The 26744-nt window shown below is 38.9% G+C and overlaps 1 protein-coding gene across 1 annotated transcript in view; it reads right to left on the reverse strand.

Moving 5' to 3' along the window:
* The window catches only part of PIP4K (phosphatidylinositol 5-phosphate 4-kinase), a 109821-nt gene that overhangs the window by 23688 nt on the left and 59389 nt on the right, over nucleotides 1-26744 (reverse strand). Inside the window, exon 4 of the mRNA XM_067120637.1 lies at nucleotides 9793-9931. Within this exon, the coding sequence (XP_066976738.1) occupies nucleotides 9793-9931 (139 nt within the window). The remainder of the gene's footprint in view (nucleotides 1-9792; nucleotides 9932-26744) is intronic.

Below are 26744 nucleotides of genomic sequence, written 5' to 3' on the forward strand. Positions count from 1 at the left end.
AGGGCTAAGGGAGCATAAGGCCTTATGCCCTCTAAAGTCTATGTGCTTGTTGATGGCTTGAACGTCACTAACTCTCTTCGTTGTCGCCAGAGCAGTTAGGAAAAAAGCCTTCCTTGTCACATTCCTGGGCGATGCCGAATGAAGAGGGTCGAATGTAACCGACTTCAAAAATTCTATGACGATATCCAGGTTCTAGGAAGGCGTCCACGGATGAGGTACCTTAGAAGTCTCAAAGGACCTCAATAGATCGTGAAGATCCTTATTGTCGGTCAAGTCTAAAACTCTGTCTGAAGACTGCCGAGAGCACATTTCAACATCCTTTAATTGTCGAGACTGCCAGCTTTTCCTTCTCCCAAGATGAAGAAGGAAGTCTGCTATCTCATGCGCACAGAGATCGAGGTTGAGGAAAATCCCCTTGCTTCTGCACCCTTTCCTGAAATTGGCCCACTAAGATTGGTACACCAAATTGGAGGAGGGTCTCCTGGCGCCGGCGATAGCCCTTGTCACTGCTCATGAAAAACCCCTCGCTCTCGCCAATTTCGTGATAGTCTGAACGCAGTCAGACTCAGAGCGGGAGGTTTTGTGGTACCTTTCAAGTGGGGCTGTCTGAGCAGATTGGTTCTAAGGGGAAGCGCTCTTGGGAAGTCCACCAGGAAGGTCTTGACCTCTGTGAACCACCCTGCCGCTGGCCAAAAGGGGGCGATCAACATCATTGGCGTCCCTTCCGCGCGCTAAACTTCCTGATGACCTCCCCAGAATCTTGAAGGGAGGAAAGGCGTAAAGATCCAATCCTTCCAATCCCAGACGAAGGCATCTACCGCTACTGCTCCTGGATCTAGTACGGGAGGGAAGTATAGAGGAAGCCTCCTTGTCCTGGATGTCGTGAAGAGATCCACCAAGGGACGTCCTCATAATCTCCACAGCTCCTGACACACCTCCTCATGAAGGGTACACTCGGTCGGGCGGAAGATGACACTGCCGACTAAGAAGGTCCTCGTGGACATTCTCCACTCCTGCCACGAACCTCGTAAGGATCGTGATACCCCGAGCATGCGCCCAAAGCAGGAAATCCTACGCCAGTACAAACAGGGACCGGGAGAGAGTTCCTCCCTGTTTCTTGAGGTATGCCAGGGCTGTGGCGTTGTCCGAGTTTACCTGTATCACTTGGCCTGAAGCTTGGCTCTCAAAGAAAAAGCAGGGCCAGCAGAATCGCCCTAATCTCTTTGAGATTGATGTGTCAGGACACCTGTTCCCCTCTCCAGGTGCCTGACACTTCCTTCCCCCCTAATGTTGCTCCTCATCCCTCCCTGAACGCGTCAGAAAACAACACTAGATCGGGGCTCTGAAGGTGTAGAGAAAACCTCTTCTGCCAACTTTGAGGGGACGAGCCACCACCTCAGGAGATCCTTGACTACGGGAGAGATCCTCAGGGACTCCTTTAGATCCTCCTAGTTTATCTAGTTTTCCGCCAGGAAAAAACTGGAGGGATCTGAGATGCAGTCTTCCCAGGGAAACCAACTTCTCCAGCGAGGAAATGGTCCTCAGCAAACTCAACCATTCCCTCACCGGGCATGTTTCCTTCCCCAGGTAGGATGGGACTTTTCCAAAGCATTGCTGCCGTTCCTGGGACGGAAAAGCTTGAAAAGCCACTGAATCCATCTGAATCCCAGAACACTATGGACTGTGTCGGGATCAGATGGGACTTGTCTCACGCTTTACTAAAAGTCCTAGGGACTTCATCAACTTCAAAGTCGATTTCAGGTCCTCCAGACATTTTGACTGTGAAGAGGCTCGAAAGAGCCAATCGTTCAGGTAAAGCGAGATTCGTATGCCCGCTAAGTGAAGCCATCTCGCCACATTCTTCATGATGATCGTGAAGATCATAGGGGCTGTGCTTATCCCGAAGCAAAAAGCTCTGAATTGGAACACTCGTCCCGATACAAACCTCAGGAACTTCCTCGACTGGGGATGTATGGGGATGTGAAAGAAGGTGTCCTGAAGGTCCAGCGAGACAACCAATCTCCTGGTCTAAATGCTCCTAGAACAGACTAGGACGTCTCCATCGTGAACTTCCCTTCGCCATGAAGTGGTTCAGTCCGCTGACATCTAGGACTGATCTCCATCCTTCCGACTGCTTCGAACTAGGAACAGTCGGCAGAAGAATCCTGGGGAGTCCAGCTCCAGGACTAGCTCCACAGCTTTTTTCTCGAGCATTTGCACTAATAACTCAAAAAGGGGCTGTTGCTTCTCTTGATGGTAGAAGGGCGACAAATCCCTGGGCGACGTGCACAGATGTGGCGTGTCGAGAAAGGGGATCTTGCATCCTCTCTCGATAATTAAGAGGGACCAGGAGTCCGCCCCTCTTGCTCTCCAGGCTCCCGCAAACGAAAGAAGCCTGGCTCCTACAGGCGTCTGGAGGCACTGCAGGTCACTTCTTGCCCCTAGGTTTAGGCAGGGCTCCGCCTCTGGAAAGACCTCTTCCTCGGGGAGAGGATCTATAGGAAGAAGCTCTTCTATGAAAGGGCTTATGTTTCCTGGAGGTCTGACCCGACGACGACGACAAAGGGACTGCCGGGTGTTTGACGAGTGGGCCAAGAGATCTTGAGTGGCCTTCTCCTTCAAGCTGGCGGCGAGATCCTTGATCAAAGACAGGGGGGAGAGATGGCTCGACAACGGGGCGAACAGCAATTCTGCCCTCTGCGACGGAGAAACTGATTTAGCGTAAAGTTATAGTACAAGGCCCTCTTCTTCAAGAGGCCCGTACAAAAGAGGGAAGCCAGTTCCTCCGAGTCATCCCTGACGGCCTTGTCCAAGCAGATCAAGACGCTGGACAGCTCCCTCAGGCTGATAGAGAAGGAACTTCTAATCTTAACGTCTATAGTCCCCAAACACCAGTCCAGGAAATAAAAGACTTCCATGGGACGAAAAAGTTCCTTCAAATGGAGATCTGTCTCCGACAAAGTCCACGACACTTTGGTTGCAGATAGGAAGGACCTTCTAGGCGCGCTCGACCAAGGTAGCAAAGACCCTGGGACGACGAAGGAACACTTGAGCCGACGTCCTCTCCGGTCTAGTACCACAAACCTGCCTTGTCGCAAAGCTTGGATGGAGGCAGGGTAAAAGAAGTCTTGCCTTGGGTCTTTCTTTCCTCAATCCAGGTGTTAACCTTCTTGAAGGCCTTCTTTGTCGCCAGAGACGAAGTCATCTTAACAAACCCCGACGCTCTCATCGTCTTGGACGAAGTTAACTGCGAAGGAGGAGAGAGAGGAGCCGAGGGTTTGAACTTGTCGCCAAACAAGTCCTTGAGAAGACCGGCTAACACCTGGTAGACCGTAGACGAAGAAGTAGGAGGCTGCTCAAGGTCTGCAGGCTCCGACTCAAAAGAGACTTCTCTCTCTTCAATGGGAGAAACCAGAGAGTCTCCCAAGTCCTTGGGAGAACGAAGACCTTGCGGTGCAACATGCAGAAGGGAGCTTGATTCCCGCAGTCTTTGATTGCTCTGAAGCGCCACGTTGAACAACCAAAGAGGCATCCTGATGAGCGCCCTGACGGCGCCCAGCCGGCGTCCTGCACGGCAGCAAGAGGAGCAGCTGACAGAAGTGCGTCCAGGATAGCTGCTTGCGGAGCGTCAGGCTGCAGCCGATCGCCACGATGGCGATCCAGCGGCGGTCTTTGATTGCTCTGAAGAGTCACGACGAGCAACCAAAGAGACGCCCTGATGAGCGTCCATCGGCGTCCATCCGCGTCGTGGCACGGCAGCGAGAGGGGCGCCCTGACGAGCAGCTACAGAAGCATCCAGGATTGCTGCTTGCGGAGCGCCACGCTGCAGCCGATGGAAAAGTGTTGAAACACTCAAAGACGCCGAAAATACGCTTGAAAAAGAGGACGTGAAGCGCCCTCTTCTCTGAAGCTTCTCTAAAGCGGGCGAGTCCTTCCAAGAGTTCCAACCCTTGCACGGGGAGGACGCCGAGGACGAAGCAAACCTTCAGGATACGTGCACGAGCACGATCCTTGGCAGCCTGAGAAACGCCAACAGATCCTGCCGAAGGGATGCCAGATCGGTGGGAAGCCCCCATAACCCTCTTGCGGCTTTCGACATGTCCATTCCCTGAGTCCTGGGAGTCCGACAGAGGTCCAGGCCTAGAAGCATTATGGGGCTGATCTGAGAGGACGAGAAGCAGTCCTTCAGGATACGTGCACGCGCACGATCCTTGGCAGCCTGGGAAGCGTCAACAGGTCCTGCCGAAGGGACGTCAGATCGGTGGGGGTCTGCGTAACCCTCTTGAGGCTTTCGACTTGCCAACTCCCAAAGTCCTGAGAGTCCGACAGAGGTCCAGGCCTAGAGGCATTATACTGCCGATCTGACGGCCCTCCACTGCACTAGGGGATCACAACACTTACTGCACTTTAAAGAGAAATCACTTTCGATTCCAGAGCACGGATGGTGTTTATAATTTGTAACGTTCAATTTTAGTATAAGTACTGCCAAGCAAGTACTTGACAAAAATAAATTAGGCGAAAGTATCACCTTCCGCTCCAAATTGTTGTCTTAAATTTGGATCTAATTGCTTTCCCCCCGAGAAGCTCGGGTTTACAGGAGAGGAATAAATATCCTTACTCTACTAGCACTCCTGGAGGAAGACCTCCAGATCCTATCACGCTCCAACTTGCGGATATAGGCAACAAACACCTCCCAGCTTGCATCCGGCAAGTCTCACACTCCTTGCAGCGATCATTTAATATTCACCTCATTACATACAGTGTGAGGATTACACTCATTCGCATAACATACTCTGAAGCTAGCAGAACTAGATCCAGACATCATTCAAAGAGCAATCAAAAACAAATCCAAAAAACATTCCACAAAAGCGTATGCCAATTCACAATCCAATCACGATGCAGCCGTGATAAAAACCAAAAGTCAAATTGAATACTTAAGTGAAAAATAACGAAGTTTTTAAATCCAAAGACGGAGGTACTGAAAACAGATGTTGACAGTACCGCGACAGAGAAAATCTGAATAGAAAACGGGAATGGTTCCTGATACCCGCCTCCCAGCGGCGGAATGGGTACTAACCACCTGGCCCACTGCGTGTGCCGTGAGTTTTTGAAATTCTGTCGGACTTCGGAGAATACAGCTATATATATATCTGACAGGTAAGTCTCATGAACAAATGGGAAGATACTCTGTCCATGGACCTGGAAGGGGTCTCCGGCAAACAGGCCGACCTGACTCTACCATTCGTACAAATGATAATGCATACGGATACCTCCTTGACAAGTTGGTGGGGGGGGCATAGGGAGGATTGTCAGTTAGGGGGATGATGGTCACCTGTTCTGAGGGAGTGTCATATTACCTTCCTGAGACTATTGCTGTCTTTCCATCTCAGAAAACTGAAACCTCCAGAAGGATCCATATTTTGTTGGTCTTGGACAATATAACTGAAGTCTTACTGTATATCAAGAGGCTAAGCTCATGCTGAGCTCCTCTCAAGTCAGTAATTGCTAACATGCTTACATAATTCGAAAGTGGACTGTTTGCCACATGTGAAAACCATCAGCTTCCAGTGTATGTGCTTCTGAACCTGGACATTCAGGAAATAGCAAGAGATGCATTCCTAGAAGACTGGAACAAACAGAGGATGATATATGTACTTCTTCCTCCATTGTCCCTGATTTTGAAACTTTTGAACAATCTACTAGCTTTCAATGGAACCGATTTCCTAGTAGCCCTGAATTTGCCAAAAAGCCATTGCTTCCTTATTTCTTCAACAACAGGCAAGAGAATAGATTCCATTGCTGTTGTGACCTTCAAGTGGAATTTTAAATCTAGTCTACTGTGAAGATTATTTACCTAACATTGCTAGGTGCCCAGTGCAAACTGTATTTTATGGCATATGAGATGTACTTTCCCTCCCTCCCAAAATATCAATAATACCCCCAGGTCTTAAATGGTGAAACTGAGGCCCCCTGTAGGCTAATTTTATCGCTGGTGCTTGCTACTGTTAGCTAATTTTACTCCAGATGCTAGTACTACCTAGCCAAATTCCATAATAATATTTATTATTCATTTAATATTACCATTAATACAATAAAATCAGTATTATTACTGGTGGGTGAGGCTTCCATGTAGATTAATGTTACGCCTGGTACTCACTCCTGTAGGCTAATTTTACCCCAGATGGTCAGTTACAGGTAGCTGAGGCCTCCTGTAGGTTAATGTTATTGCTGGTGCTCACTACTGTAGGTTAATTTTACTCCAGATGATCAGTACTATGTAGCCAATTTCCCTAATATTATTTACCTAATGCTATCATCATTATAATTCTTATTATTATTACTGGTAGGTTAGACCTCCAGTTATTAATGTTATCACTGGTACTCACTACTGTAGGCTAATTTTACCCAAGATAGTCAGTCAGCACTACCTAGCAACAATCCATAATAATGTAATTTACTTAATTTTACCATTATTATAATTATTATTACCAGTATTATTCTTATTATTATCATCATTATTACTATTACTACTTTTATTATTATTACTGCCGGTACTGTAAAAGGAATTACCACAAGATACCAGTGACATTCATAAGTACCAGCTGATCCATCATCATACCTTAAATAAGCCTCAACACGTTCAGTTTCAGTAGATTCCCTTGATAATGCACACTACAGTATATCTAAGTCAACTTTTGACTACTGAATAGGTATAAAATCAAATATTTGGTAAGCTATATGCAAATCATCATACTGTATATTCAACCAGGCTCATCAAATTTATAGCTTGTCTAATAACCTATTGCTGTTTCTTATAATTAACAAACATTGCTTCATGCAAAACCTAATTAGAAACCATTAACTACTTCATGTAATGCATAATTAACAACCACTTATTATATGCAAAACACTGGCGGAAACAATAGCAAATTACATTACAGTTGTCTACTTTTTATAAACTCATTTTTTCTCAATTGGGACATCCATGACTAAAATCAAATTTTTTATTAATACTGTATATCCACGATGGTGAAGGTTGCAGGAAAGTATACCAAGCTGCAAAATATTTTGTAATAAGCGAAAGTAAAGCCCAAACCCAATGAAAACACAGCTTTACTTAATTTTAAATTTACAACATTTACAATTAAGGTAAACTAAATTTTCAAAACCCAGTTTTCTTCATTTACAAAAAAAAAAAAAACTGCATTTCCAAATCATGTTTTATTTAGCAACTAATGGCAGTGACGATGTTGGTAGTTCTCAGTCAGATGATAATTTCGAGAAGGTAAGTATTACAAAAAGGCAAATGGCACATGATCACAATGTTTATATTTTATAATATTATAATAGTACATGCAATAAAATTGAATCCAGTAAGTAAACTAAGTTTTATGATACAACATTATTTTAAATACACTGCAGTATTTGAATTTTGTATATGGACTCTGTTGGTGCAAAAGACTAACTGGAACCAACAGTTTGCGCATGAATGCATTTTGGCAGCCTATCCAATAAGCCTTGCCACTTCACACCTAAATGACTCGGGGTGACTTGGTACAGTTGTTGATGTGCCAAACGAACTTCATGCCTGAAAATCTATCCTCAACAAAAAATGTTGGTTTTCGAATTCTAGATAAGGAATTGTAAGCCTGCACATTAAAAAAGTTTCCTCATTATGCCTGCTGCAATGCCTGTGCATCTTATATGCTGTCAAATACAGTACTGTAGCTATTTTCCTCCAATCACTTTGGCTTAATTCCAATTTAATTTATTTCTTCATTTATGTCCTTTCTCCACTTTTTTCTAGGCCTTTCAATGGGTTGTCAATCTGCCTTTACCATGGCAAAAGGTTTTACTACAAATTATAAAATACCAGTCATTTAGATTATTTAACTGATTACCTCAAAGAAAATTTGTCATATGATTCAGCTCAAGGTTGTCCATGTTGACCTTAGCAAGAATCTGACTTGGAAAACCATGAGGAACTTAATACACTATCAACTTTCTAATTTCAGTGACCTGGAAAACCATGAGGAACTTAATACACTATCAACTTTCTAATTTCAGTGACCTCATTTGGTTTTCAAGTAACTAATGGTAGAGTTTTTGTTGTTGATAGTGTTTTTAGTAAGCCTAAACCTAGCTTATAAGGGACCTTTGTTGTTTTCAGTCTTTACTAGTGGCATATTGACTGAACTACACAAAGGTAAGTGTTGCTCGCCTTAGCAGATATTTAAACACATCTCAAAGTGATGTAATTAGTGAGTAATGGCAAGTCCCTGGTGAAGTCTAAGGAGGCTTAAACAACTACCAAAAAAAAAAAAGGAAAATATTAAAAAAACACTTTTTGTCCTCCTGACAATGTATATGAGAGCTGGAATAGAGCATAAAATTAGAACATATTAAACACCATCCAAAGTGTGTAAGTTTCATAATCACATGGCAGAGTTTAAGTTTTATGAACCATGCACCTACCTGACCATGAAATAGGAACAAGTATAACAATTTATGCATTAGACTTTATAGTCAATCATAACAATTTTTGGTACCTCTTTTCACTAAGGGCCATGGCTAAAAGAACACTATCTTCAAAGTTATGTTCCTCCTTCCAGAAAACTCCCTATTTAGCAGTATACAAGATGCTGTCAAGACACTTTCCAAACTTCTGGATGAAAGCTAAAGTTAATTCTACAATGTATGTAATATGAGGAATACTAATGGAAAGATTTATTTTTTAAAAATCCAAGACACTGCAATACTTCCAAAAGTCTGCAATTAACTGTGACCAAAAATAGTGTCTCAATATATATACAAGCATCATGCACATTTTTGTTAAGTTTTCCTTTCATTGTCTTAGACATCTGATGAGTTCTCACTCTATCTTCTACACTTTTTGCCCAAAATTTGATTGATCTGGTCAAGTCCTCATTTAAAATCCATCCATGATTGCCTTGGTCCTCCAAACATTAGTCACCCACTTCATAATTTTGACTTCTCTACCTGATTGCTCTTCTCCCATTGTCAATTAACTCTATTTTTAAGCCTAAGAACACCACAATCTCCCTACTACTTTTCCAATCAGGATACAATCTCTAACTATGAATTTTATCATAATGTGATCACACCATCACATTTTCTACATCTCTTTTTCTTTGTAGTAATGCCTGCCATCATTCTGCACAATAAAATAGTCTTACTTCATAAATTTTTCCTGTTTAAAAGTCTTATTATTTACCTGTAGTTCCATAATCTCTCTCCACTCTGGCTGTTCTACTTTCTCCAGGGTCTGCCCTCTACCATAACATCATTCTGATTCATCTTTTCTCATTGTTACCTCTTCAAATACATGCTGCGCATGAAAGTCTGTAAGTACCTTGTGTGCCCACCAGCTATATATACTCACAGTGCATTTTACTCTATACCATGCCTACTGAAGCCATTTGATCACTTTCTAGACTGCAACTTCTTTGCTTCTTTTTCAGTCTTCTGCATACATACAGAAGAACCCAGGAGCCTCATTTCCTTAACTCCCTTACAGCTGCCTTTATTACTAAGGTATCCATTACAGAATGAATATAATATACAAATCATATAACACCATTCACCCAAAGTAAAAATTGTTAGAGCCATGATTATCATGCATTTGTGCACATTTCAACACAGCCCATCTTAGGAAGCAATACTCCTATGAAACAGCAATTTATACACTGTACAACATATGGAAAACAAATAAATATTGTATACACAAGAACAGAATACTGTAAAATGCTTAGAAGAAAGACTTTTACTTACTGGATGATATTCTTTGAGCAAGGCATGCATTTGTTCAACCTCATCACTTGTCAAGGTTTTGAGAATGTACATTTTGTCACTAGAATTGTAGAAACGAGCAGCACTACGGCCAGGAGAGTCCATGACAATTGGTTGTGACCTAGTGGTTAAACAAATCACCTAAATTAGTGAAAAAGATTGCACAAAAATATAAACAAGACTTCAAAGTAATTTTATTTTTCTTTTGGAAAAAGAACTTGAGCTTGTATCAAAAGTTAATACTTCTATTAAATGACCTCCTTAGACCTATTCTCAGGTTTTTATAAAAAATAATTGAGCAAAGAACTAGTTGACAAGATTAAAAGAGCAGTGAGTGAAAGATATCATACAAAACTTGATCTACTATAAAAGAGAAACATATCTCAACAAGATCTGACATATTACAAGTATTTCTTATAAGTTTTCAAACATGCAAGTACACCATGGGGATGAAAGTCAAGATTTTATAAACATCAGGATTGACTCATCATGACAAATTCACGTATGAAGTTAACCTAACACTGCCTCATTTCCTAGCATCTAGAGGAACTGTTGTGAAAACAACTACCAGTATGCCCAATCATTCATTTCCCTTGCCATTACAAGAGCCTAATTTGGTAACAATTACTTACATCATGTTAACAGCATACAACATTGCAAAGTTATATTTATTTGGATAATTCCTCGTGGGCAAGGTAAATACCTTTGCTTCTGATATATTTTTTAATGAACCAACAGGTAGATAATAAAACTCTTTCAATGAAATCAAGAATAAAAAAACCGTAAACAGGCAAGAGAACACATCAAACTTCCTTATATAAGAAACACTAAAACATTCACCTGAAATGTTTCATGGGTTGAAGTCCATCTAAAACAAAGAATTTACACCTGCTATAACTACCAAACTGCCTTCCATAAATGTACACAAAATTACAGGTGGAAATTACATACTAATACTGTATAAGATCTTGACAGATTAGTCAGCTTAACCCTTAAACGCCGACTGGACGTATCGTACGTCGACTAAAATTGTCTGTTGGGTGCCGAGTGGACGTACCGTACGTCGAATACAAAAAATTTCAACCTTCGGTCAACTTTGACTCGACCAAAATGGTCGAAAAACACAATTGTAAGCTAAAACTCTTACGTTCTAGTAATATTCAATCATTTACCTTCATTTTGCAACAAATTGGAAGTCTCTAGCACAATATTTCAATTTATGGTGAATTTTTGAAAAAAACTTTTTCCTTACGTCCGTGCGGTAACTCGGCCGAACATCTCGGAAATTCTTTCGTCACGTTGTCACAATGTTTGCACTGTTTTATATTAGTTGTTACCTAAAGTTTTATATATGAAAATGTGCGCAATTTCATGTAGAATACAAAAAAAAAAAATAACTCATGGTTGTAGCCTTTATCAGTTTTGAAATATTTTCATATAAATCACGATAAATAGAAAAAATTCTACCTTTGGTCAATTTTAACTCGACCGAAATGGTCGAAAACTGCAATTGTAAGCTAAAACACTTACAGTCTAGTAATATTCAATCAATTACCTTCATTTTCAACATACGGGAAGTCTCTAGCACAATATTTCAATTTATGGTGAATTTTTGAAAAAAACTTTTTTTTACGTCTGCACGTTAGAAATTCATGCATCATTTTGTGATAATATTTTCTCTGTGTTGTTTTGATCGTTTTACAATTTGTTATATACCAAAATCATCACAATTTAGTGTACAATACAAAGAAAAAAAAATAACTCGTTAGCTTTAACAGTTTTGGTCACAGCGCGATTTGTATACAATTATATATGAAATTTTTTTTTCGCGCTGTCATATATTTAAATATTTATATATGATAATGATATTTTTTTTCATTTCTGATGGTTGCATACTAAACTTCAGGCAATGACAAAAAAAAAGGAGCCAAAAATGAACTCTTTAAAATAAAAACTAAGCGTGCTGTGATTTTTTGAAAAAACTTTTTTCCGCTTTCAAGCTAACTCCCGAACGCCGCATATGACAGACACTTTTGTAAATAGAGGCTCAGCGTTTAAGGGTTAAGGGTAACGATAGAATATACACAAAAATCTGTTAACATGGAGAATAGTCATCATTTGATACCAGAAACAGTGTGACTTACAAGACCATATATCCATGCAAAAAAAATTATGCAACCAATTCATTGTTACATGAGAAGCCCCAATAATTTATTCACATAAACCAATATAAAGAAGGTAATGTCAAGAGGTAGCATCTGCCTGGCTTTCACCACCTGGAAGTAAACCTGTGGTGATATTCTAAACTGTTACTGCATGTGGAAACCAATATTAGGAACATTGTAACCAAAAACCGTTTCTAGTATTATCCAGTTTAACAAGGTCTTGTGTTACGTTTAAATAAAGAAGACTTTGGTTATTCAAACTCATAAAAGGTAAGTCAGCTTTGGCTGTTGACCATGAATTCATCGCATATACATCCAGTTCTCTGAAGATGAGATTCAGTGTAAGAGGAAGGGAAATGCCATCCACCTCCCATAAAAAGAATACTCACTGCACTGTTCCAGACTATCTCATCTAAAAAGTAATATTCATGATTTTAATGTGAAACTATTGCAAATATATTGTATATGGTAAATGTATTTTGTATCTATCAGTAACATTGGGTACAAGGCATTATTCTCACTTTTCAGTTTATGAACTGCATTGAACTGTTGACATGGTTTTGCCTTAAGGCAGATCCACCAAGAGACATGTTCAATTGTTAGGTTTTCTTGGTTACTCTGGATTACACCTCTCTCATAAGTCTTTGGGACCCCTGACCTCAAAGTAGCATACAAAATACCCTTTATAAAAAAAGTTCCTGGGCCTTAAAATAAAAACAAAAGCTACCAAAAATGAATAAGGAATCAGCTTTGATTGAAATGTTCAAATTCTTTTATAACTAACAAAATAAAGGAAAACTAAAAGGACTGAAAATAAAGCATTTCAATGTTCAAATTCTTTTATAACTAACAAAATAAAGGAAAACTAAAAGGACTGAAAATAAAGCAATGTCCAAACTGTTAAGAAATGGTCCCTCTCTTTGTCCTCATGCTTTGTACCTTTATTTCAACTTTTCAAAGCATATAATGAATTTGCCATTTTTAATCAACACTGTAAAAAAATTATAAGAGGCATAAGGAAAAGACACAATACCTTGGTTACACTATGAAAACATACACGACATTATGTAATTCAACCCCCTTTACCTCTTCCTTTCTTCTCCATAAAAAGTTAATCTTAAGTATAAAATTTAGACACACCTTATATCTTGCTAAAGACCATAGTAATGGCTGGTAAATGCAAACAGGTAGGTGAAAACATTAATTGGTATAGCAAACAGCTATTAATTTTTTTGTGTGGACTGAGTAATTAGCTAGTAGGAAAGTTGGGTTGAGAGGTGGTACACATCATGATGATAATAAGCAAATGGCCTATATAAAAATTCATTTTCTTCTTGAGCACTACTACAGTTTCATGCCAATCCTACTATCTATAATTAGTGTATTCTTCATCAGTGCCAACATCAGCAGAAAATGCACACCAGAAAGACAGGAACATTTGACCAAAGTTTTCTTTTCACAATCATAGATGAAGAATCCTTTACTGAACAATGAACAGGCATTGAATACTCCAAGGACAAATTCATAGCAAAAAAAAATCTGATTGCTTCTGATAATGTCTCCTCGAAAGACGACTTTCCCAATGAGACACAGATGGGACAGGTAAGAATCAGATTAAAAGCCTAAGCCTAGCAAGACATGCACAACTTGTGTGGGTCATGGTCAAAACCAGTCATGAATACACTGCACAGCTTAAATGTAAGCCAACACATCTATAATGCTACATCACTATTCAAAATATATGTAACATCTGATACAAAAAAGACAGTACAAAATTATGGTCAGTAATTCCTCTATGTTTTTCCCTTAACTGCACTCGCCTTTACTTGCAATTTCTTAGTTGCAAACAAATAAAGGGAGGAAAAATGCTATTCTCATAATCTCTGCTCATCCATGACAATTCAGTACTGTAATGTGCTAACAGGCATATTAATACAAAAGGAGTTGGGGAAGGAAATGGTAAGTCATATGACTTCGGTGTAGTTAGAGGCAAAAACCACACAATGACTTGTTATCAGTCCCATGGCTCTTCATACTGTGAAAGTGTGCATACTGAATTGCAGCAAGATGCAATCTATAGTGACTTTTGTGGGTGTGTCCTATGGTTTGCTGGGGTTCATGCTCTTGCATATGGTTCTGCCCATTAAAGCAAGAGTTACGGATAATCAATCAAATACAGTATACAATCATGAACCGAACTTACGTGAAGTTAGGTTCCAGAACCCCTCGTGCAAGATGAATTTTTGTGCAAGTTTGGCACGATCTCTAAAAATGCTAATAAATGCTCATTTCTAAAGTTTAAACACTAAATATGACCCCAATCATGCTCCCAAACTATTAAGCTAATTTTTAAATGAAATTAAAGTTACTATAATTTCATTTAAAAGTTAGCTTAATACATTACCCTTAAAAAACAAAATAAATGGTTGACATAAAAGCAGAGAGTTGGAAGAGAATTTTTCTCTCTCCCCTTCCGACCGATCTATTTTTAGAAGTCTTCTCAACCTCTTTTTAATAACTTCTTTATTCTACGTCTCTTTCCCTTTGTTCTGAAATGCTTTTTCATGAACAAACATTGTCTTTTACTTGGAGACTAACACAACTCTTAGTTATGTCTTTATGTTTTAGAACATATTTGCCACACTAGTGCATTTACACTTCCTAGACGGTACAGGTAACATTAGATCCATTTAAACTATTTACTGTACAGGTACAGACAGACAGAGAAATAATAAGTTGTAAAAATGTGTGAGCGCCAACTATATGAGAGAGAGAGAGAGAGAGAGAGAGAGAGAGAGAGAGAGAGAGAGAGAGAGAGAGAGAGAGAGAGAGAGAGAGAGAGAGAGAGAGAAATTGTTTTTTTTACTTGAAATATTGAGTTAAATTATTTATGAATTATTATGGAGACAGAGAGAACAACATATGAGAGAGAGAGAGAGAGAGAGTTATTCTTACATTAGATATCAAAAGAAGGAAATTTAGTATTAAACTAACTTTTAAATGAAATTAAATTACTGTAATTTCATTTAAAAGTTAGCTTAATAAATTACCCTTAAAAACAGAAATAAATGGTTGACGTAAAAATATGGGAGTGTGTGAAGATTAGTATACTATTTCTCTCTATCCCCATTCCACCGATCTATTTTTAGAAGTGTTCTTTAACCTTGTTTTTAAAAACTTCTTTATTCTGTCTCTTTCTTTTTGTCCTGAAATGCTCTAAGTCTCTATGTTTTAAAACGGCGCATTTACAGTTTGTAGATGGTACAGGTAAAATTACATCAATTTAAAATCATCTACTGTACAGTTAAAGACATACAGAGAAACAGTAATATGTAGGTTGTGCTAACTAAGAGAGAGAGAGAGAGAGAGAGAGAGAGAGAGAGAGAGAGAGAGAGAGAGATAACAGTTGTCCTTACTTAAGAGAGTGAAATTTTTATGAATTATTATGAGAGAGAGAGAGAGAGAGAGAGGAGAGAGAGAGAGAGAGAGAGAGAGAGAGAGAGAGAGAGAGAGAGAGAGAGAGAGTAAACATCAAATAGTTTCAGTCTACTGTACAAAGAAAAGATTTCCTGATGGCATGTCATATTACTATTTCAGAAAACCCTTTATTGGTTAGCTGTTTGCATGCATATCAAAATTGTCTGTAGGTTTCTCTAGTCAGTCACAATACTGTTATTCCTCTGTCTGATTGATTTTCTATTTCATTGTGTGATCACCTTCAGTAAATTTGTACTGAAGTGTTAAGTGTTAACTAAGTGTGCATTTAGTGTTTTGGAACAGAGTTGTTTGACACCATCTGTGCACTCCTCAGTTCCCTTTGAGCTTGTTATTATTTTTGCAAGTAACTGTCTTGTATCTTGTTGCAGATCAGCTTTGGCTGTGGAGCCAAATCTCGGCTCTATCCCCTCTCTGATGTTCCTGTTATGAAGATGACATCGGTGAAGAATATTTCTCATGTGTAGGATTCTTTCATTCAGCAGGACCTTATTATTACCTACCTCGTAATCTGTCATTCTTGTGATCTGTGTTTGTTATGTAAATATAATTAATTAAGAGAATCCCTTGAGTTTACGTAATCTTTCCCTCACCTGAAGAAGGCCCTGAGCCAGCATTTTCCATGTGATTGATTCATCTACAGATCTGCCTTAACCAGTCTTATTAGTCAGATTTTATTTAAAAAATAGTAGTTTTTTTGGTAATGTAAAGAACTCCCTGTGATCATCCATTGCAGCCCAGAATCCAGTAAATATCTAAGGCAGAATTGTAGCAATATATCATGAATGCATGAATGAACCAATATTGGTATCTGTGCCTGGGCAAATATGTTGACTACACATCCATAAATATATTTTGTTTTTTCTTTAAGAATGGATTTTAATGTTAAAAATCCTATAGCTTTGAACTAACAATGATTAACACATAATTACAGATACTTTACAGTATACTGTAATTCTCGATATAAATTATACAAAATATATCAGAAACAGAATGTCTATAAATGCAAATGATGCATAGGCTGTACAAGACACACATAAATAACAATGGAAAAATGACTGACAACTTTGTAATCCTATAATTCCTAACAGACACTTACATAAGCCTGAAAGTGTTCACTTCCAGTTTAAGTGGAAACTGTATGTACTGCATTAAAACTTTACTTTATTGAGTAAAAAATATCTATTAAACATAAATATACAAAAATAAAAAATCTATGACTTATATTTTTCCTAAGTATACAAATCAGAGCCTTTTATATAAAAGAATTCCTCAGCAAAGCCTGGGAAGGTAGTTGAACTTGGTAACACAGCTGTCAACTGGTGGTTATGGAGGTTAAGTGGGGACAGGCTTTCAAAATTCCTCATGCACAGACACCACCACCAAGTCACAAAAATCAAAGTACTTCACTCTGATACATGGCTTATAGCTGAGGAAAAGCCTTACAGTGTTGAAAGACAGAAGTTTGTCTCAGCAAGGTGAACAAGGAAATCTGTTACCTGCTGAAAGACACTCTGACCACAGAATCACCCTTTACCAGGAGTTAGCAGAACAGGATGACACTTACCTTGAGGTCAATGAGGAGTAGCCAGGGTCAACTCGAAACCCAGGGTGATCAAAAACTGTTGTTTACCTGTTGGAAGCAAGCTGAATGGCAAAAGAGCATAAACCTCCAGATTACATAAAGTATATTGGAATGCAACTACCATCAATGCCCCAAGAAATATTACGGGAAAAGAGAATACCAGAAACTTCCTGTTCAGCCTGGAAGTAAGCAGATTAAGTATAAGAGAAACCTCAAACCTGAACCACCCCTCCTGCCATTTGAGGTAGTAAGGACCAGTCTGCTCCAATAACTTGATCGCAGTGACTGAGCTAGCCTGCTAGACTGTTCCACCCTAGCAGACAGCTCCACAGCATGGAAAATCATCCACAAGTGCCAAATTACAAAGTGAGACTGACCTCCTTTTGGTTGACATAAACCACATGGTTGTATTATTGCTCAACAGCACTACCAAGTGACCTACCAACTGTTACTAGAATTTGCAAGGATAACAAGACTTTCTGCATTTCAAAGCATTGATATGCAGATGAGGTGTGTGTGTATCCAACACAAGTCCAACAACAAAAAACACCCAAGAGTGTCCTAGCCCTTCTTCGATACATCTGTGAACAGCTGCATTTTGGGAGGTGAAAAGTTCAGAGAAACTATTGCTAAGGGTTACCAGTAACCCATCACCATGCTACCACCTCACGTTCTTGATCCACTGGCACAAGGTGAGGTCACATGGAGCTGCTCAGTGGTGTTTCAGCATCACTGAAGCAAGAGCAGGAGGATCTACTCATGCAAAACACCCTTGACACAGGAGATACTGTCAAAGCCAAATCATTTTGTCAAGACGTGAATCAGCGCTAATACTGCTCTAAGTCTGCTCAGCCTACAAGCATACTCAGGTACCTGTCTGCTACATGGACAAGAGATCCAACCTTTATCAGTTTGCCCTTCCTTGGACAAAGAGAAAGTATGAGAACTCTGCCCTGGAGCAAAAGCATCAAGGAGAACTACAGGACTATCCTAACCCAAGTAACATAGCAAACTTTAATAGGGCCCAAGACAACAATCAGGTGAAAACTTTCAGGAAATAACTCAGGAGATGTTATTTGTCCAAAACAGAGCTTTGAACCGTCAACAGCATCACTGCGGACAAGTAGACGTACTTCTCACAGCTATGATGGAGGGGTACTTGAAAGTACACATCCCTTAGTACTATCAAAGCATGGAGTCAGCCTCTATGATAGACTACCACATACAGTGTGCTGTTTCCATCTAAAAGCAAATCTCCAACACACACTCATTTAAAGGGGAGAGTTTGATGACTGGGGTCCAGTCCAGTCATCCTCTCCATTATAAAGGGATAACTGAAAAAACACTCTGGAGACTGGTCCTCTATGACTTCTAGCACTTTTCCATCACTATCTTCAACCAAACTGACAAGGCTAGAGATATTGGAGAATCTGGAGGGGAACAACAGATAATATTGGTGTCTGAGAGAGGGGAGTGGAGGCTGAAAGTATCCAGGACTCTGTTCCATCTCTACTCCATTTCCAAAAGCAGGACATGCATCCCTCTAGTTGTGGCAGCACTACAATGGGCCCTCTAGTTGTGGCAGCACTACAATGGGATCGCTATATTCAGTGACCTCCCCGCTTCTTCCTCCCCTTCCCTTGCTACATAACTGTAGCTGGAGGAGGCTGAAATGGCAGGTAAGTTTACCTGCCCCTCTATATGAAGAAAATTGGGCTACTGGTCTGGATTTAGAGCTGCAGATTTCCTCCCAACCCTATCACTTCAAGGTCTAGCTGCACCCTAAGGTTTGGTTATAGATGTCTCCACAGCTTTTTCACTGCTGACTCTGTATAACCATTGAAAGGAGTAATGTGGAGGCCACAGTGATCTGCTCCTAAGGGAGTCTTCTTCCTCTTTCTCAAGAAGAGAAAGAGAATGTGGAAGTTTCTGACAATGACTGTGGGGAGGAGTAATGAAAAGTTTGCAATTTCTTCCTACCCCTGACTGATGCTGCAAACACACCTCTCCCATTTGTAAGTTAGTAATTTGCTTGATGGATGGGAACCCTCTGATCCACAGATCAGATTGTTACCCTTATCGAAAATACCGAAGGCAAATGGAACCACAGCAGTCAGAACTGCTTGGCCTCCTGAGTGGACCCCAAAGAAACTCCAAGTAAGAGGGATGACAAAAGGATGGCCATGGTTACTGCCTCAAGATCCTTAGGCTCACATACTGCCAAATGATCTCTGAACCAACAATGCTGAAGGGGTTTTAAAATGAAGGCAAAACCATCCAAACATAAACAGGTTCCATAAGGTAAGTAAAAGTAAATGACAAATCAATAGCTTTGAACTCTCCTTCATATTGTGGATGTGAACTATTGGCATAGATGGTCCTGTCAAAATAAATTATTACAAAGATGTAGCCATTCAGAACCGTGATTCACCAACCCACAGATTTTCTCAATAATTCTAAGCTATCATGCAATCTAGTGAAATCATGGCTAAAACTGAAGTTATGTTTACAAGCACTTGCACATACATCCTCATCAAGGAATTAGAACATCTCTCATGAGTGTAATACCATAAAAAATCATGGCACAAATGTCTTATGTGTATGTGTAAATAATAAGAGAGGTTATGACATAAAAACTTTAGGAAAAGTACAGGTTGTAAGAATGGCTGCTTGAGAGGGCAGTAAAAAAGTGCTATCTCTTAAAAAACCACTACAGATATGTGGAAAACCATAAGTAGCCCAGAATGTAACACAACTGTATACAAACAGATCCTCCCAGTATTAGAAATTATTGTAAAAGGGGGCCTGTTGTGTGCAAACCACCTCCCATATGCCTACAGTCTGACAACTGTGTCAACAACGAGAGGGAGGAAAGATATCGCTGACTCAGCTGCACATGCCCAGAGGGGCACAGTCAGGAGAAAATGCACATATACTAAAAAGCATGGTTGAAGGTCATTGTACTCTCCCCATACAATGGGAGTGCTCTGCTTCTGTACCTGAAATGGGTGTGAGCATGTGCACTGCCATGCAATCCCAGAACTGGTGTGTCCCAAGAAGGGATGTGTAATGGAGCAACCCATCACTGGCATGCCCACAATCTTAGGATAAAGCATGCACCAGACAAGTAAGCAGATATACTTCTAGGGAGTAGACCAAGTGTATGCATGGTTCCACAGGGTCTGCCCTTTGTGTCTTCAAAGAAACTTAGGACAAAGAGCTAACCATGTGCAGACAATGGGTTGTGTAGGCTGCACCAGGTGTACTTCCAAGGGAGCCCAAGGAAGAGCTACCTGCAGGCATTGGTCTGTAAACCAGGTGCATGCAGGGTTGCATGGGGTCTGCTCAATGTGCCTGAAGAAACTTGGCAGGAAGAGCTAACCACACTGCTTGCACAACCACAATCTGGAGACTGGAAAAGTGCAGACGGTAGCTAGGGCAATACTCATCTCCAAGCAGGCCAAAAACTAGTGAATCTATCAAAGTGTTCAAGACATCACCCCCCAACCACCCTACAGACTGGGAAGAGCATTTGCTTGAAGCCCTATTGGACCTTTTGTGAAAGGCCAACTGGATTCCCCTTCTTCCTCCCACACGAGGAGAATGAAGGAAAAGACAACAAGGCAGAGGAAGAACTTGACGAGGTGGTGGTGGTGGATGGACAGCGCTATCACTTCTTTCCCTCTTCGCTCAGGTCTTCCTTACCCCCTCTGAGTAAGCTGCGGTAGTTGACTCGCTGAGGCATCTTCCATAAGAAAGACCATTACTGGAAACTCAACAACACTGAACTCCTAGCAGTTGCAAGAACAGCAAGCAAAGTAAGCAATGCTGTAAAGGTTGCTACACCAGCAAATAAAGCAGGCAATGTTGTAAAGGCTGCAGCAATAGCAGACTTTGTAGCTGCTATCATAAAAGTAGGTGTATGATCCCCATCTCTTGCAGTGCCCACTTCTCACCAGAAGGAGGTGTACTCAGGGAAGAGAAGGGAGATTGGCAACACGGAGGGAGATGTATGCTAACACTTGAAGGCTACATCTAACAAGCACATCCAAACAGCAGTAAATTTTTCCCAACAGCAACACAGCTGAAACCAACAGGAAAATAATTATTAATCAGAGGAGATCAATCTAAGCTGAAGAAAAAGTGACTAGTGATGGAAGGCTGGTGACAAGTGTTAATCCATTCACCCCATATAACCAACAGTTAACAACCATGTTCTCAGTTCAACGACCTGCCAGCTCATGCTGAGGTATATGCTCCTATTTTAAGGCAATGGTTTTTATTTCAGTAAGAAGAAATATATAACAAATATTCAAATATAAAGTCTCACAATACATGTAATACAATACATGACAACAAGATCATACACAAAACTTATATCTTACCAACATTTTTGGATAGTGTTAATCTACTTATCACCTTATATTGTAAGAGGATGTATGACTTATATGCACACATATTTGGATAATAAGTTTTTAAAATTTTATTAAGTAAGGACTGCTGTTAAACAAATATTTATTAAAGAAACCAGTGTAATGCTGCAAAAAATATGTACAATATACTTTAAAGGTTAACTTTACTGGAAGGTGATAAGTTTAAAATTTTGTGGGTTTTATCATTCTACTCAAAAGCATATTAGCCATAAATTTTAATCAGTCTTTTCAATTCAGGCAGAAATAATGGCAATATCTGAGGAAGATCTTGCAAGCCATTAAATATAGTAATGATACAACAGTACTACAAGCCAGAATAAGAAAAGTAAAGAAAAAAATACAGTACTTATGTGTTTTTGTCTGCTGATCTAATATTGAGTCTGTAGCTAATGTTTTGTATTTGTACCTGAGTATCTCCACATTAAAAATCTAAAGAACATTTCATTAAAATCTTTGTAAGTGCGTGTTGGTGCACTAGGATTATCAAAAATATATTAAGCATTACTACACTATTTACTTTGTAAGTATAAAAAAATTAATAAAATCCCTATACTGTCCAAAAACACTGTAAGGTATTTGAGCTTAGGCAACTGTAAATAAATTATGTACACAATGCACTATATTTACTGATTACCACAATCATATAACAGTCGTCCCCCGGTATTCCCATGGGATGTGTACCACAACCAACCGAGAATACCGAAAATCCACAAGTACCAAAATCCCTGTAAAAACACTTATAACTGCAACAAATGTATACTTTAAACTATCATCCTACACCAAATATACCTTACAATTATCATCTAAAACACTTTACAGGCAGTCCCCGGCTATCAGCGGGCTCAGTTATCAGCGATCCAGTTTTTCGGCGCTTGTCTAGCGACCAACATCAGCGATTTTCGGCGCTGATATGTGCCGATTTCTGCTTATTGGCACCAATAATTGCGTACTGGCGCTGATACATAATTAACAGAGGGGCCGATAACCGAAAATCACCGGGGAGCCTATGAAATCGCCAATTTTCGCTTATCGTCATGCTGTCAGAACGGAACCAAGAAACGAGAGAATATGTGGATAAACAAGCTGATACTGTTGAAAAAGCTAAGGAAAGTATGTCCCCCATAATCGCAGGGGTTAGGGACCACAACCACCCGCATTAAGTGAAATTCCGCGTTAAGTTGGTATCCCCCTCTAAAAATGCTTATAACTGGCCATTTCAATAGTTCAAACACTAAAGACCTGCTTCTAAAAATGCTTACAAATGCCCATTTTAATAGTTTAAACACCAAATATACCTTAAAGTATCATCCTAAAACCCTTTTATATAATTCCAACCTTACAACATTACCCTTGAAAATATATGGCTTACAGCTACATGTGAAAACTAATCAGGTTACCCCTATTTTCAGGCAGAGCCATTTTCTTTCATACAGTATTGAAGCTGTCATGTTTTCTTTTTTCAGATAGGGGAAACATTGGTAATTCACAAGCCGAGTTAAAAACTGTATCTACATATTTAAATATGCATTGAAAAAAAATACCAGATTATAAATGCAATCAACAATGATAAAATATTCTCTTGTGATTTTCAAATATTAATACTGATGTAAACACAGGAAAATAACAATAAAATGTTATTTCACTTACAGAATCCATTTATACTGCATTATATATTGATCTGTTATCATCATCATATATTGATCTGTTATCATCATCATAATATGTATAAAAAACCGATCGTCCCGACATTTGTAACGTTCACTTTCTCAGAATCAGCTGATTTAGCCTACTACTGAAAGAATTAGGAAAATAACTTTTAAGTGATGAAAGAAATGAATGTATTAATGGAATTATTTTTAACTTTGTTGATACAGTAATTCATATTTCAGCACAGTAGCTGGGGACGAGCCTTGACAGGCATGGTTAAACTAGATGGGGAGAGTATAACCTTGTGTTGCCTACTTATGAAATTCGGATTTTAAATGTTTTTACAGTGATCAGAGATGAAACATCAACAGTGATAAAATATTCTCTTGTGTACTGTTATAATATATGTGATAATCATAGAGTCAACTAAACTTGTAATGAAGTATGGTACTGTAAATCAGAGAAAAAAAAAATATGGCAACACGTACCTGCATACATAATATTACAACAGTAAAAACAATTACAGTACAAATGTTGAGAAGTTTTTTTTTTAATACATATTACAATGATAATACACCAATATAATAACAAAGTGTAAACGGATTCTGTACATGAAATAATGTTTTATTGATATTTTGCTGTTTTTTCATGAAAGGATATGTGTAGAGAGAGAGAGAGAGAGAGAGAGAGAGAGAGAGAGAGAGAGAGAGAGAGAGAGAGAGAGAGAGAGAGAGAGAGAGAGAGAGAGATACTGAACCAAGTTGTTACAATGGTAAGCTGTTTTGTGATTTTGCAGGATTTTAATTTAGCACTTTATTGATATTTTGCTTTGTTTACATTAATATTAATATTTGAAAATTAGTAAATTATTTTTTATCATAAAAAATGTATTTACCCATGAAAACACAATGAAAATACTGTAATTACTGAATATTGCTCTTCAAAATAAAATTCACGAATTAGTGAATTTTCCATGATATATTTGGAGATATGTTCCACAGAAAAACCCGCGATTAACTGAAGACTTGATTGCTGATCCACGATCTAGCGTGAACCCACTGTATTCAAGAGTGTTAAGATAGCCAACAGGACTGAATTATTGAAATATCCATTGGTGAAAAATAAAAAAACCCAGAGGAAAATGGCTGTTAAAAAGGGGGGATGGGTTAATAACAACATCAGAAGCAAGACAACACTAAGCAAAACATTTCTGTGAATTCATGAATAAAGTGATAAGTGGAGTAACTTGACTAATATACCAAGAGCTGATGAAGATCTGAATGTGGTTATGAATGAATTCTGGGTTTTACAGAGAGGAATTAATAATGCACAAACTTAGGTGGAAAATACCAAGTTATGATGAGAATCACAACAGATGATTTTAGTTTAAACTGAAATGACACCTTGTATAATAACTTTGGCAGAATATGGACTATGGAAACAAAGCCTGAATATTAGGAATTGGAAATAGCTAAGGTACCAAAGAAAGGTGACTTGACTGAATGTTGTAACCATATAGGCATTGCACCTATGCTGGTTGTAAAGATAATATTCAGTAAGCTTAATCTCAATTGGCTGCAGAAAGAATTTTATAAAAAGCTTTGAGGTAAACACACTGATTTTTAGAAAAGGCAGGAGTTGTGAGATTAAATATTTATGCTACGACAGCGCACCAATGTATGGAATTTAAAAATCCTCTTCTGATAGCTTTTGTTGATTATAAGAAGGCATTTGACAGAGTCCAGCAACCAATATTATGAGAGGTCTTGTGTCATGACAATCCCATGAAACCATACATGAATCTCATCAAAATTATTCATGAACAAAACAAGTGCAAAGTTAATGCTGATGGAGTCTTGTCATGTGAATTTGAAGTAATACTGGGATGCTTTCACTTGCAGTTTGCCCTTCTCTCAGATTTTACAATGAAATATGTGGTTGGAGATGGAAGGCAAGGTTTAGATTGGAGTAATAGCAACAACTTGACTCAGAATTTGCAGATAACGCTGTTTTAATCAGCAAAGCAAAAGGTTTACAACGGTTGCTTAATAGAATGCACCAGAACTTCATCCAGAGGCTGAACTCAAAACAAAGCTAACAGAACATAACACACAGGGACAGAGTATGCACTACGGAATGAAATAACATCAGATGGAGAAAGGATTAATGAGGTTGAATCTATTAAATATTTTGGAATAATGATGTTCAGTGAAGTTTGAACTAGAATATGCAAATAAAATGGCCAGGCTGAAAAACATTTGGAAATCAACTACACAAACATTCTAAATGAAACTAAGATTATTCACAAGACTAACATGATCTGCAGTGCTATAAAGACATAAATCATGGTGTGACAATAAAATAATTGTCTCTAAATGATATGGTCAACTTCAGGATAAAGCTTTAAGAATAAAATATTAGGAGTCAGATGTCATGGCAGAGTAAGATTATACCATTAAGGAAATTATGGAAATTCTATATGTATGTGTGATAATGATGAGATGAAGATTGATGTCATGTCCTCTGCACAACCTCTGGGCTCCTGTGGGCAACAGAAGAGTTGGAAGACCCAGACCTACTTGGGTCAGAACTGTGAGAAGTGAGGCTGAAGATGATAGGCACTTTGTGGAAGTTAAAGCACAAAAAAGCCAAGAGTAGCAAAGTTTAACCAAGGCCCTTTCCATCACAATGCACTGGGGGTGAAGATGACGACGATGGCCTTGCCATGAGGGGTAACAAAGAAAGAAGCATACCCAAAAAGACTGAAGCACTGACTAAACCTGAGCAAATACGGAAAAAAAAAAAAAATAAAACTTGAATATTTGAGACAATGAAATGTACTCACATCCTAAAGAAGAATATGTGTTTACCATTAATTTTAGCAATTCAACTAAGCTCCATGAAAAAAGCTGGAACATCGCAAACATTAATGCAAAAAAAAAAAAAGACTGAAAGAGAGAGTGAAGGGGAAATTAAGTACAAACAGGAGCATGGTAAAGTTACCAATCTGACATTCAGGTATAAAGAAAAACCTACGATGAGTGTGTACAAGAGGATGGCTGGGACAGATGGGAAGAGACATGGATACCTATAACATTAAAAAATAGAAGACAAAAGATGTAACTCACATCAAGGTTACAACCTACGCTAAGGTGACCTACAGAACTGTTAGATTCCATAAAATTAAAATGTGCCTCATGGAAAATTTTAAAAATAAAATACAGTATTCTAAGGTACAAAGTACAGTAATGAAAGTGTATTCAATTTTTTCTTCTCACAGATATTTCAGGAAGATCATTCTCAAAAGAAATAACACTGAATTATGTACATAAGACACAAATACTTGGAAAAACAGTGTATATTGATATTTGAGTATATAACATACATAAAATAAGGAAATAAAAAAAAATTAACAGGACAATTCAGACATAAAACCAACTGTTAAGCTACTTATAAGAAGCACGTACATTCTAAAATATCTGGAATTTATTTTCATATCACACTTTATTACAATAAAACATTGTGGATTCAGTAATACATACTCAAAAGACATGCTTACTGAAGAAAAAATTTAAATAATGTCCTCTCAGTAACTGTGAAGGTGCCTTC

This window comes from Macrobrachium rosenbergii, chromosome 2 (genome assembly GCF_040412425.1).
Source record: "Macrobrachium rosenbergii isolate ZJJX-2024 chromosome 2, ASM4041242v1, whole genome shotgun sequence".
Lineage (NCBI taxonomy): Eukaryota > Metazoa > Arthropoda > Malacostraca > Decapoda > Palaemonidae > Macrobrachium > Macrobrachium rosenbergii.